Below are 14,849 nucleotides of genomic sequence, written 5' to 3' on the forward strand. Positions count from 1 at the left end.
CGAAACTCTATCTAATATCCCTTTACAAGGCTCTAATTTCAACTTGCAAGGAACTTGGCAACAAGAGATGTGAGAGCAATAGTAATTGGGACGTGCACATGAAAAAATGCCTTGTTACATAGAAGTACAAGCATCAATGTTCCAATGCCTGATGTTTCTTTCTCAATTTGAATTGTGCACCCTCCTTCTAAAGTCAATCATTGAAGCCAAAAGAATTGAGAAATTCAAGTAAAAAGAACTAAAATTAATGATATAGCATTCATAAACTCATCACATAGAGGAATAGATGCATATGGACTTGAACCTTCAAGCCATCACCACAGTAATATAAGCTATTAATCAGAATGGACAAATGAACAAATTGAAAGGTTCAAACAGTTGCTCGAATTTAACATATCAAGCTAAAAAGTTTAGCATGAAAAAGAAAAAAATAGGAAAACTCTAAGATGAGGGAAAATTAAAGAAACATGTATAATATTAGAAATAGAAATATTTAGATGAGGATTTGTCAGCAAAAATTTATAAAACCGGCCAGTGAGGTTGATAATTTGTTGGTGAAAATTAACAAAAATCGGGAGCAAAGTTCCCACATATAAGCCTATTTGCTTAATAAGAAATATTATAGATAAATATTTTGAGGAAAAATAAAAGGTAGGATAGAAAAGGGAAAATGTTTCGTCATCAGGGATAACTTTAAGAAACCCCCTTTGGATAAATGTATAAAATCGTGGCGAATCCAACATTATTTTAGGGGCAAAAAATTAATTTGAATTGGCAAATTTTTTTACAAAATAGGAATTAAAAAATTTTTATTGGTGATTTTTTTGTGTGTGATAATTTTGTAAAACCATGGCGAATCTTTGATTATTTCAAAAAATCGCGACCAAAAGTATAAATATAGAGAAACAATAAATTTGTATCATCCAAGATATAATAACCCTATTTAACGACCGTTAGATGATCTTAGATCAACGGTCTAAATTCTATTTCGGGCTAAAAAGTTAAAGTACAACAAGTTCCAGAGAAAGTTTTCGAAATAACGACACTTGTCCACAGTATAATCTATTTTGGGCCTAAGATTAAAAGGATAAAAATTTCCTAAGAAAGTCTCTAGAATAGAGACACTTGTCAAATATATGTACTTTACATATAACTCGACGTAAAGTTTTACCATATATTGGTGAATGTGACCATCAGTTAAGACATGCCTAAAAAATTATGGGCGAAAACATTTAATTTACCATGTGGAAAGATTAGATTCCACTTGCGAAGTCATGGTCAAAATAAAAATGATTATGTATCATTATTGGCGATTGGTCTGAACATGCAACACAGTTTTTGTAATTTGTGGGCGATGGCGCCACCTAAAAAGTGCCAAAATTTTTGCCAAATTTAAGGTCCTTGATGATTGAGATTAGCCATTTGACAAATATTCACCATTAAAATAAACCCTATTCGTAATGTCATATTTCTCAATAAGTAGTGCAAATAATTTCAATTTTTTAATTTAGTGCACAATAATTTATTGTCGGGCAATTAATATGCTTTAATTATTTTATTTCATTTCAATTACATTTTGAACTTTACTCTCAGCGTTATGGAAGACAAGAATGGCTAAATTTATTGGAAAAAATCGTTTACTTAGATCCCAATTTTCATCGGATGCGCGCTTTTGAAATAAGTGCTACTGCTGGTAGACATAATTTCACAAGCACACCCAGTTCATCCGTGGTGTTCAGCCATGGCTCAGATAAAACCCAGCATCGAAGAAGCTGAGAAGATGATGAAGAAAGCAGATAAATCGTATGCCTTCAATCCCATCATTTTAGCTATCACCCAATTATTCAGAGAAATTGTCCATTAATTAACATAATAAAAATCTTAATTTCCAAGGATAAACTTGAATTATTTGATTGCATCCGTTGTCCAGTCACACTCCATTGCAGCATTTCGATTGGCAACTATATAATCATAGTTGTTTTTAACACTATCACTTTTTGATCTACGATCTTTGCTATTAATCCCCCAATTCACTGAACATCTTCTAGTGAGCATTGTTGTAGCATGTAGCGGGCCGTTGTTATCTGATCATTTCAAGAATGTAAATATATGGCCAATTTGTACTGTTTCATTGGAATTAAAATTATTGCCATCGCCATAAAAACCTTAACTTGAATTTCCTGGTTGAAAGAATTTTTTTCTCTATGCAGTTCCTTCGTCAAAATCGCAGAGCTGAAGGGTATATTTTAGAGTTCACTGCTAGATCAGATGCCAAAATGCCGGATGAGACCTCTCTCATAAAAAAATCTATAAGGGTTTTTCTTTCTTGAGTTCACAGCAAAGCCAGATGCCAGTTTGGCGGGTCTCCTCTTGTATGTTATGCAAATTTCTTTCCTCTACTTTTGAGCCTTAAACCAAGTCTGGGCTTAAACCGGAGCTTGCAGGTCTACCTGCAATTGTATTGCATGTATGTATTTGAAGTTTGCCTTTGTGTTGGAATCTCATTCAGAGATAATTCTTGGTTTTTCGTGAGAGGACAAATATTTTGATAATCTTTAGCAGCCTGTGGGCATTGGGTAGATGGAAATAATTTAAGAGGGATCTCTATCATGTCAAATTTGTTGGGTCACAAGCCCGACCTTATCCCTTGTGTCAGGCCTGGTAGGCTTTCTGCGAACTATTCAACTCCACCTACAGACCAAGGACCATTTGACTATTTTTTATGAATTTCACTGTAGACCTCTACTTTTTCCAAGGTAATCATCGGAAAGTGGAAAATGTTCCTGTCAATTGACAATTGTTGTAGACATACACGTAGCTTTCTGCTGTGGTACTCAAGCGTTGAACGTTTTTAACTTGTTTGTCTGCGGAGCTTATATTTGTATTTTGAAATTCTGTTTTACCTTGGCCTATTTAGTTAAACTCATGACTTTGTTGTTGTCTATGAAATGGTATTTGGTTTATGAATTACCACTTAAGCTGCCACCGAGAGCTTTTGACTTTGATATAAAGGAAATTTTAACCAATGCTGCAAAGTTGCCTATAAAATCAATTTCAGGGATGCAGACCCATCCTCATCCCTGTCCCTGTTCCTGTTCCTGTTCCTTAATCTCCTGGTGACTATATTTGTTTGTAATAAAGTTGTATCCGTAATCATATATTACCCACTTTTAAAATGATTTCCCCATCTTCATTTCCCTTTTCCTGGTGGTTATGATAGGTAGATACGTTTTATAAACAATGTACCACGCAAACATTCAATGAGCTTACATGGGGATTCAAGCCCAGAAAATGAAGACCTTAAAAAATGTATAAATGGTGCCTCTGGAGGCAGGTCTTATGAAATGTAGGTATTGCAGAGGGAGTATCAGGGGAATTGATGATGCTGAAGTTTCTCTATGCGTAGGGGGTATATTATGTTTTGAAGGAAGATGACATGTCCAAAATGCAGTATATCTTAGGCATCCTTTTCATTTTCTTGTACAAAGCAGTTTTCTTTGCCCTTGTCCAGCAAACAAAGAAGATCAGGATATTAGAAGCACAGAAATGCCTCTGGAGGTAGGTCTTGTGAAATGTGGAAAGGGTTGGGGGAGGAGGGGATAGTACCGGAGGAATCACTGATGCTGAAGTTTCTTTATGCATAGGGGATATATTTTGTTTTGAAAGAAGGGAACATGATTGATATGCAGCATATTTCAGGCTTCATTTTCTTGTACACAGCCCTCTGTGCTATATCTCCTTGTCCAAAAAACAAAGAAGATCAAGATGTTAGAAGGACAATGATTTATGTTCTTTCTCAATACACAGCTTGTTTCTTTCTTAACTGGATATAAAATCTCCAATATTAGGTTTTAGTGAGTACAATTATCTAGGTAGTATTATTAATAAATTATGGTTATGGTGTTAGGCAAGAGCCTCCAACACAATGGTGAATTGTGAGCCTCTTATATGAAGGTCTTGGGTTTGAGTTTACTCGAGCTTAACAAATAATAATAATAATTAATTGCAATACATAATAATAACCAAGGTTGCACGGGTACGTGGGTACGGGAATGGGTACGGGTACGGGTACGCATATTTTTCAAAATAGGGGACGGGGGTATGTGTGTATGCCTATTTTTTCTATTTAATTAATATTTTATAGAAAATATAAAAATCAAAATATATGTCATGAGTCATGACATTGAGCATTCAAAACAAGAAATTTGAAATATATATATATATATATGCTATTGCTGAATGTTTAATGTTTAAAGTATTTTTCATAATAGGGGACGGAGGTACTTGGGTATGTCAAACTTATTTAAAAATTATACCTTTATATTTATAAAACATCTGAAATTATGAGTCATGACAATGGTTTTTCAAAACAAGAACAGTGATAAAGTTTGCAAATGTAATGTATTGTTTTCAGTTTCAGATTTGCTATATGTTTGAAATAATAATACATGATAAATGCTTAGATGCATAACAAAGAAGGCAGACTTTAAACATGAACAAGAGGATCCTAAATCATATAACAATGACATATTGCAAATGATAAACTTATGACTTGAACAGTGATAAAGTTTATTGTTAATGAGTATCAAAGTTTCAAACTGATTTGGTATTGAATTACGTTTGATAAACAACAAGCTAATACAAAAATAAAAAATCTAAAAAAAAATCAGAATCTTAATCAAGGTCCTTAGCTATGATGCTCTCCACCGAGTACCCGGTACGTGGGATACATGTACCCGGTACTTGGGTACGTGGGTACTCGGTGGGGACGAGTACCAGGGGTGTGGGTACGAGTACCCATGCAACCTTGATAATAACTAATCTTGGCTTCGGCCTATTGCCTATCAAAAAAAAATTATGGTTAGGGTGTTTCTCATTTACATAGCTTGGAATTATTGTCTTTGCAAGTTGTATTTTATAATGTAGAATACTGAGTTAATCTGTAATTTGTCTATACAATGCTAATTTGTCTATACAATGCTTTATGGTCGGTTTGGGATGTAAAAGCAATGAAAACTTAATCATTAACCGGATAAGACTTCTTGTCATTGTTACTAATACTTGTTAATATTGACATGGGTTTTTGTTTAAGAACTGATAAAAGACAAGATAGATAGCATGGCATAATACTGATAAAAGACAAGACAGATAACATGGCACAATAAATATGCCTAGAATGATACAAGTAGTCAAAATATTTTGATAGTAATTACTTGTCCCATTGTCTTGTTAGTAGGAAGAGTGACTTATATTAGATATTATAAAAATTCACATTAGGGCAGGCAGGGCCATAAACACGAGGAGCACATGTAACAAGATGCTTAGCTGCGAGATGCATAGACTCAGTATTGGAATCCTATCAATGACTAAAATGTAATCGCTTGAGGGAACCAAACTGAAAAGTTACCAGCTATTATATAGCCTTTTAACTTAACACTCTCTGGGTATCTGTAGAAGCATACAGTATGTGTGGAGAGTCTAATCTGGTCACCGGACATATAACAAGAACACTATTATTGTCATTTATAAGGGATCTTGATCATTTGAAGACTGGATATTTTTGACTGTTGTCACCTATGGATGCACATTAAGAGGAATGCTATCAATTTTTCTAATAATGGCCTCAAACATTAGTCTTGGTTTCTTTCTTCTGGTTCACAGTGATCTTCAATTTTATCTCTTGAAATTCTGAGTTGGTAGCTTTGTGAGTACCTTTCAATTGATTCTCAAGCAATAAAATCTTTTCTTCAGTATCAGGACCTTGTTATTGGCTTGCATAGATTGATCTGAGCCACCAGAGATTGGTAGAAGTTTTTAATTGTCTCGCTCCTGTTATAGCCATAACCTCTCTAGATTCTTGCATCTTTTTTGATAATTACAATGTAAACCCTTCAAAGGATCTTACATAGCTAAATATTGCTTTACTTTTGAGATAAGATTGATCTTCTGCCCTCTCACTTTACCAGTATCTCGAAGGTTTGCCCATTTTCTTGGCTATTTTTGTCTCTATCCTCAGCTTCCTTTTTACTTTGTGCAACCTCTCTTTTTGTATGTCCCTTCTGTATTTATTTCCTGGATAAGAAGTTTCATTTCTCAAGACTTAAACTGTAAGCCATAGAGTTATAACTGACTTTCCTGCACTTATGTCTTTGACGATCACATAACCATGACTGCAATACCTTGCTACTCTAAAAGATCGAAAACAGAAAAACTCAATTAGTTTACACAGTTTTCATCCCAACCCTCCGAACCACTGCAATAGAAAACAGCTGGAGAATTTTGTATGAGAATGTGTTTAAAATATGATAATTTGGGGCGATATGGCTAGCAGTTGACAGTTGTCTATGTATCTGTAGCCACAATTGGCAGTAACAAACATTATTCTAAATGACATTTTCTGTTTTCCCTTTCAAGTCGATTTCATTTATACCTGGAATCAGCAACCCACTGAGAGAGGTCTAGCAGATGATTTGATGCTCTGTTATGTGTCCAAACATAGTTGAATGTAAAGCTTAAGCTAACTGGCAAGCCTCCTTGGCTCTTGATTAACAACCAGTGTTCTAGTTTACCTTACTGTTATTTGCTCAATAAATCAATAATGATATTTTTAGAAGCACTTTCAAATAAAGATTGAGGTAGTCCATTTTCCTGGGAAACTTTGTACCTAATAAAGCCTATATTTGATTCAAACCTAAATTTGCCCCTTTTTAGTATCTCATTTAATCTTACCGAAGCTTATGGTACTTGGATTATTTCTAAAAGTCTCATCAGATTTCTGTTTTGCATCTGGGGTGGTTTTGATTCCTATTTGATTTTGTTTTGGTTGCCATTTGTAAGAACTTTCTTATTGTCTGGATGTCTAATTGTTGGAAGCTCTTGTCCCTGTCAAAATAGTCATCAAGAAATTCAAGATGAAGAATGAAGGCTCTTCCCTTCTCCCTCCCTTTGGTTCCCTTCCACTCTCTTATCCTCCCTACACATCTTCTGATGACCATATTTATATAGAATATAGTTATGCCCTTGTTCATTTACTTTGGTAAATTGATTTAAATTAAGTCCCCATCTCAGTACCTGTTTCCTGTTTCCAGGTGACATAATTTTAAGTTGATATATTTGTATCATTTTCAAAATATAAATTGAAGGAATACCAATTACAGTCTTGAACCTTAATTTGCTATTGTTTATTTATACTCATCTTAAGCTATGGAACTGTGACACGTGCAGAACAAAGTTAAGTTTCACAAGGTGGAGTGTTGACTGGAATAGTGCTACTCTTTTGTATGAGCAAGCAGGTAGACATATCCTATTAAGAAGTATTCCAACCATGCATATTATTTGTTAAATAATATAAGATTGTTTTGACCTGTGTTCTATTGTTTTTCTGTTTTTAGTTGATTGTGTTTGGTTCTTTGTGAAGCTATTGCATTCAGATTTGCCAAAGAAAATACAAAAGCAAAAGAAGCATTTGAAAAGGCTGCAACAGGTCAAGAGAGGCTCTCATCGTATCCTTATGTGTTTTTCAGTGGTCACAGCTAGAAGAATTGAACAATAAAGGCATTGCCAGACTTGTTCTGCCTTTTATTCACATTTGCTATTATGTAACAATATTATTTGGATTAAAGTTGTCATCCTTCACAGAACTGTTACAGACCATGGCAGGCTGCCAAGCATTTGGAGTCAGCTGGAGCCTTAGCCAAGGAACTGCAAAACTGGAACGAAGTTGCAGATTACTATAGGAGAGCTTGCGAGTTGTATACAGAGTGTGGGAAACCACAACCCGCTTCAGATGCTCTTGCACGGGGGGCACGGTAATAAAACTTTCAACAACATAGTCTGGTGCTGTTTTCTAGTGAAATGTATGTAATAAGCATGCCTTTTTAGGGTTGGGTTTTATGGCTTATTTGAGAAATGACATTTATCCTTCAGTGCTCTGGAGGATGCTTTACCAGATGAGGCAGTGCGATTGTATATTGATTCTTGTGGTATACTTGAAGATGAAGGCAAGGAACAAATGGCCTTTGACATCTATCGTGATGTAGCTAACCTCTATCTAAAGTTGGAAAGGTACAAGTTTTTTTGTAACAATTATTACACGTATATGCAAATTGATTGTGGGATCTCATGGTAAAGGAAAATGAGGTTAAAGATTAGGCGGAAATAACCCTGATCAGCTATTGCATGGATCTGTTTCCTGATCTTGGAATCTTATGTCTATTTGCATTTGTAACTCAAGTGTTTGCATTCTTGAAGAATTCACCTGATGGAAATTCCTTTTTGATTGTTCTTAGAAATATTAAAGTGAATGTTTTAAATGCCTCCTTACTCCTCACTTCTTTAGCAGTTTTTTTTTCCAAATTTGATATGCTTTTTTCAGTTCAAGGACCTTGATCACCTCTTTTCCTTAGGCTATGCATGATTTCATGTATTGTGCGACTAAAGTTAAAAGAGGATTAACATAACAATATGCGGGAAAATCTGGCAAGGCCTGACAATTTTCCAGCTTAAAAAATTATTTTAATGGGAGAAAAGTTCCCACACATAGCCTATCGGCTAAAAAATATCAACACTCTGTAATCAGTACACATTCTCATTGTCTGCTAAAACCTCTGCTAATTGGGGACTCTTGCCAGATTTATTGCATCCCATCTCTAGTAAGTCCTTGATATCTTTTTCTATCTATTCCTTATGTATATTGTATGGATTTCTGGTTTGGTACCCTCCTCCATCTCTATGCCATGTTCTCTTCTTCTCTTGGGTGGGTCTCCATGTGGAATACTCTGAAAGACTTTGGTAGCAATTTTTGAACATCAAGATGGTACTTTTTCTTTTTCTCATATGCTACTGTAAGCATGACAAGACACTCTATAGCTCACTCTACCTAATTTTGCCCAATCAATTTTTTGGTCCTCTTGAAGGATACAACTCTTGGCCTCCATCTTTAAGTCTGTAATTTCCCCTTTTTCTGGGACATTAGAAACTGATAGGCCAATCCAATATATGACCTTTGAAGACTTATTACAGAATTAAGTCCATTTTAATTAAAGGAGAGTGAATAAGAGATGAGTTGGCATGAGGGACAAGGACAAGAATACAGAAGCTGAAGAGTCATAGGTTGGGTCTTTAAAAGGCGGAGAAGCTCATTTCTTTATGCTTGGATTATTGCTTTGTTTTGGAGAACTCAAGTTTCTCTTGGAGAGACATTGGGAGAGTTTACATCTTCCATTTCAGACTTGAGGACGCAAACCTTCAGGCCATTGTTGGTGGATTGGATGTAGCCCCAGTTCATCATTGCAGTGGATTCCAGACAGAGTTCACGCTGGGTTTTACAGGTTGTTCTAATATGTTTCGAATTTGAGTATTATTGCTGTGTTTATGATTGGGTTTTGATATCTAGTTATTGTATTGCTGATGTATAATGCAATAACATTGGAGGTATTTAAATGAGCATTTATCTATTTATTTGCTGGTTTATAATATTGGTTTGGTTTGCATGAGTTATCTATTGGTGCTGAAATCTGTTTGTGAGAAAAATTAGTAGCATATTCATTCAGATATTTCAAAGTCCCCTAAGCACCATCTTTTACCATTCGACTCAAATTTCATCTCCATTTTCTTCAGATTTAAAGAGAACTCTACAAGAGATAACATCTATAATTCATTCCCAAGACCACATTAGTGTCCCCAATTTTAAATACATAGAATTTCTCCTTTAATTTATAATGCTCCAATTTGATGCCCATCTTATGAGTACATGAGAGCTTGTACCGATCAACTACAATGACCTTAAACCCATCATAGTCCTCCATTTGTAAGCCTATCCTAGCCAAAAGCCTTCATCAAGAAAGTTTTCAGTGGCACTTGTATCAATAAGAGTTATGATTTGCTATATCAATCTTTCGCTCTTTTCTAGATGAACTTTCCCCATCACCACTCTCTGAATCTGATTGCTCTTTTTAATTTTCTGATGCAATATCCATTGGTGCACAAACATTGCATGGACTAGCTGAATGACCTTTGAAGCTCTCCGATTTTGTCCTCCTAAAAATGGAGTTCATTGTTGCTTCCTTGCTTGGCAAGCTCTACATCATGTGTTTGTTGCTGAATCTCGGGTAAGCCTTCTACGATATTCTCTCGAGCCAACAGAGAGAGTAAGATAGGTTGAGATGCCCATAGTGCTGATACCAAAGAGTACTGATAGCTGAACTCTTTGCAGCCAATGCATGCTCTCAACACTCTCTAGTATCAATCAGCTTATATGCTCGTGATCTTTAATGCGAACTGCAATGGATTTCTTGGACTCCTTGTCAACAATATGACACTTATGTGCATTGAAGTGGATGTTCAACTTGGGACAATGGCTTATAATCTGACTCACTGAGGGTAAATTGAGTTCCATGCAGGGAACAAAGCATGCATTGAGAAAAACAAGATATCTTACTCTATAGGTTATTTGAACATTGCCTTTGTGTACAAATGTATACCCTTCACCACCAACTAAGATAATTGAATCAGAGAAAGCTATATACTCCGTGAAACAATCACACCTATTTCTAAAATGGCTAGATGCAATTGAATCAATATATCACGTAGAAGATTTTGTAGGATCTATTGGTTGTGTGGTTTTGAATCCATCAGACTCCGTTGAATGCTATGTGATATGAGTCTTTTGTTGAGACCCTCCTTGGTTGGATTTTTGAATAGTCAACCACTTTTTGTAGAACTTCTTCATATGACCAAGTTTACCACAATAGTGACACGTGATATATTTGGGTTCTTTCAAGAATCATTAGGTTTTCCTTGTCCTTTTTGTTGAGAGGAATTGCCTTTGCTTTTGTCCTTGGTAGGTATAGTATGTTCCACATTGAATGTCTCACTCTTGTTATCAAACTACATCTTCCGCCTGTCTTATTATAAGAGCTTGTTTTATAGATTGTCAAATTTCATATCAACATTGGTAGAGGTGATGTTTGTTAATGTTTTGCCCATAAATAAAGATAAACAACAATAAACAAAATAAAGATCACTAAGACAACACTTTATCCTGGGAAAACCCTCCAACTTGAGGACAAAAACCCAACCACACCAAAATATCTCTCTTTTAATCATATAATAGAGGTCTGAGAACAATGCTTCTAACTGAATACAACACTCATCACACAATGCAATCATATATATCTTGAATTGAGAGACTTCATATCATAATTGAAAGTCTCTTCACTTAAATGCAAGCCTCTTCATATTCCCAAATGCATGTCTCTTCCCATGTTACAGGTCTTTTCATATTTCCAAACATGTGTCTCATTGCATGTCTCTTCATATAAACAACAACAAATGAATCTCAAGAAACCACGACATATCATCTCAGGTAGATTTTTTCTTTCACAACTATAAAACTTCAACACTACTTATTAGCAAGAGAGAATATTCATATGCCTTGCCATATCTAGCATGAAAAACATAAGAAGCTGCAAAAAAAGATCAGTAACAAAATCTCATAATAGATATTTTCAACATTAAATTGTCATTTCGGCATGACATTCACTGGGGCTACTCCCAGAGGCTGAAATAAAAGAAAAGTAAGTCATGGAGTCACATGAATTCCACCATGGCTAGTCCCAGAGAGTAGATCCACCATATCTACTTGGAGAGGGTGGAATGAGGGCTTAGACCTTAGACTTCCCCTAGAGAAGAATGCATCTCCACCATGCTTACTCATAGAGGGTGGATCCACCATACCTACTTGTAGAGGGTGGAACAAGGGATTTCACCTTACTTCTTTGACAAAGAACTCATTAACAAGGAATTTCACCTCAACTTCTCTCCCAAAGAACTAATTAACAAGGGATTGCACCTCGAACTTTCCCTCTTAGAGAAAAACTCATTAACAAGGGAGTACACCTCATCAACAAGGGATTGCTAGATATTTTCTTTTACAACTATAAAACTTCAACACTCCTTATTAGCAAGAGAGACAATATTCATATGCCTTGCGATATCTAGCATGACAAACGTAAGAAGCTGCAAAAAAAGATCAGTAACAAAATCTCATAACAGATTCTCTCAACATTAAATTGTCATCTCGGCATGACATTAACCATGGCTACTCCCAGAGGCTGAAATAAAAGAAGAGTAAGTCATGGAGTCACATGAATTCCACCATGGCTACTCCCAGAGGGTGGATCCACCATACCTACTTGGAGAGGGTGGAATGAGGTGTAGACCTTAGACTTCCTCCAGAGAAGAATGCATCTACACCATGCCTACTCATAGAGGGTGGATCCACCATGCCTACTTGCAGAGAGTGGAACAAGGGATTTCACCTCAAACTTCTTTAACAAAGAACTCATTAACAAGAAATTTCACCTCAACTTCTCTCCCAAAGAACTAATTAACAAGGGATTGCACCTTGAACTTTTCCCTCTCAGAGAAGAAATCATTAACAAGGGAGTACACCTCGAACATGTCCCTCTTAGAGAAGAACTCATCAACAAGGGATTGCTCAATATTCTCTTTCACAACTATAAAACTTCAACACTCCTTATTAGTGAGAGAGAATATTCATATGCCTTGCCATATCTAGCATGACAAACATAAGAAGCTGCAAAAAAGATCAGAAACAAAATCACATAACAGATTTTCTCAACATGAAATTGTCAGCTCGGCATGACATTCACCATGGCTACTCCCAAAGGCTGAAATAAAAGAAAAGTAAGTCATGGAGTTGCATGAATTCCACCATGGCTATTCCCAGAGGGTGGATCTACCATACTTTCTTGGAGAGGGTGGAATGAGGGCTTAAACCTTAGACTTCCTCCAGAGAAGAATGCATCTCCACCATGCCTACTCATAAATGGTGGATCCACCATACCTACTTGCAGAAGGTGGAATGAGGGATTTCACCTCAAACTTTTCCCACAGAGAACTCATTAACAAGGAATTTCACCTCAACTTCTCTCCCAAAGAACTAATTAACAAGGTATTGCACCTCGAACTGTTCCCAGGGAGTACACCTCGAACATCTCCCTCTTAGAGAAGAACTCATCAACAAGGGATTGCACCTCAAAATTCTCCCTCTCAGAGAAGAACTCATTATGGTACATAATAAGAACAACTGAATGTTGAGACTCCATCTTGTAATAACCCCAATCGGTTATAGCTAAGACATTCATCAATTTCCTTACTAATTAGTTGTTTTCCATTTTGTCAAACACTTACCTAGCAAGCTTAAGCTGGCTCTACTGTTCAATGAAACTATTGCTTAATTGATTCTTTGGATAAAATTGCATTGAAGGAAATACTGAAATTTAACTAAGCAGCTCAGGAAAGGGAAAAGAACAATACAACTCTAAAGTTTTGCAATTTATTTGTCTTCAACAATATTGTAATAACACGAATTTCAATTTTCACAGTTTGAAGAACCTGATATTCCTGTACGTGATGGCCTCATGAACAACAACATTCTTAAAATCTAAGCAATGTGATACAAGAAAAATACCAACAGCAGTTCAAATGAGTAGGGTCCCAATGTTGAAGTTGATTAAAGATCAACCCTACAACTCCCAAGAATCACTTCCATACAAACACCTGTCACAGAAAGAGAGAAGCAAAAACTATGAAGGTTGAAATTCCCAAATCCATAGATGAGACATTCTTGATGAGAAAAAAGAGAGATTGCTACTATCAAAAGTGAATTAATAAAATTACAAAGAGATCAATCTTCATAAAAGGAGATCAAAAATCCTAAAAGGTAAATACTAGGTTGCATTATAATAATTAATAAAAGAATTAATTATTATATGCCTAAAGTTTAGCTTAAGTGAAATAGAGTTAATAAATGGCTTAATAATTAAATCAAAATGATTTACAAGGCATGATGAAGTACCTATTACATCCCAATTTAAAATGTTCATATAGCCATTGAGGTTCATATGAAGTTAGGTGATAGTTAAATTTGTTATAATCCTACGAAATGGTAAGATGGTTAGTCATTATAATTTCATATGAAGATAACGTGCTAGTTGATTATTTATCATGAATTCATAGAATTGAAAAGGCGGTTAGCTGTTATGATCATTTATGATTAATAACTTGTTATGGTAATATGATTTCACTGCGGCGAATTTCCTTGTAGGGAGCACAACAAAGGGTTGAAAGCATTGTCAAAAAAGAATTGGGCACAGGAGCATCACCATCACTGGGCAAATGGGTATGAATCGTGAATCACCATGGTTGAGGACCTAGCGACTATATAATAGGATACACACATTAGACACGCATGAGCTATTGGATAAAAACATTAATGATCTTAACTTAATTAAAGTACATACCTTTATTGGATTATGGTTGACTTTTCCACCACATCATTATAATACATATTTATGTACGTACACAGATATAAATTAAAGGAGACATCATAATATTATTTTTATACAAGATTTTGTCTATTTAATATGTACATTTAAATGCATGTACAAGAAGATAAAATAAATCTTCCAAGATGAAACATGTACTTCGATATACATATTTAAAAGGTGCGACCCTGGATAAACATTTACTATGTGCCATCTTAATAAGATATACTTACGTGCAACTAAATAAATATGTTTATAATATTCTTTTGATTTATAACCTTCAAGTTTTTTTCCAAATTTATTCAATTCTTTTTAGAAACCGAAATGTACACTTGGCATATAATATTGGTGTTCAAGAAGACAAATCTTTTTAATTCTTTAAGAGTTATGGCTTCTTGGAAGCCTTGATATTTCAAATGCCTCTATATATTTGGGAGCCGTGAGAAACTCAAAGAACATGAAATGATTTCTCCTTCCACTCGATACATGATATACCTC

General features: G+C 35.3%; 1 protein-coding gene across 2 annotated transcripts in view; it reads left to right on the forward strand.

The window, feature by feature from the left end:
• The first annotated feature begins 1,567 nt into the window (after positions 1-1,567).
• GSNAP (gamma-soluble NSF attachment protein) overlaps positions 1,568-14,849 on the forward strand; it is a 92,396-nt gene continuing 79,114 nt past the window's right edge. The window contains exons 1-5 of one of the 2 annotated variants that reach the window (XM_089797534.1): positions 1,568-1,803; positions 7,225-7,292; positions 7,418-7,502; positions 7,650-7,808; positions 7,927-8,064. In XM_089797534.1, the coding sequence (XP_089653660.1) occupies positions 1,742-1,803; positions 7,225-7,292; positions 7,418-7,502; positions 7,650-7,808; positions 7,927-8,064 (512 nt within the window). In that variant the 5' untranslated portion in view covers positions 1,568-1,741. The remainder of the gene's footprint in view (positions 1,804-7,224; positions 7,293-7,417; positions 7,503-7,649; positions 7,809-7,926; positions 8,065-14,849) is intronic. The other variant, XM_089797533.1, reaches the window with a different exon arrangement.

Source organism: Cupressus sempervirens, chromosome 8, assembly GCF_028749045.1.
Source record: "Cupressus sempervirens isolate cs-2001-9-10 chromosome 8, ASM2874904v1, whole genome shotgun sequence".
In the NCBI taxonomy this organism is placed as follows: domain Eukaryota; kingdom Viridiplantae; phylum Streptophyta; class Pinopsida; order Cupressales; family Cupressaceae; genus Cupressus; species Cupressus sempervirens.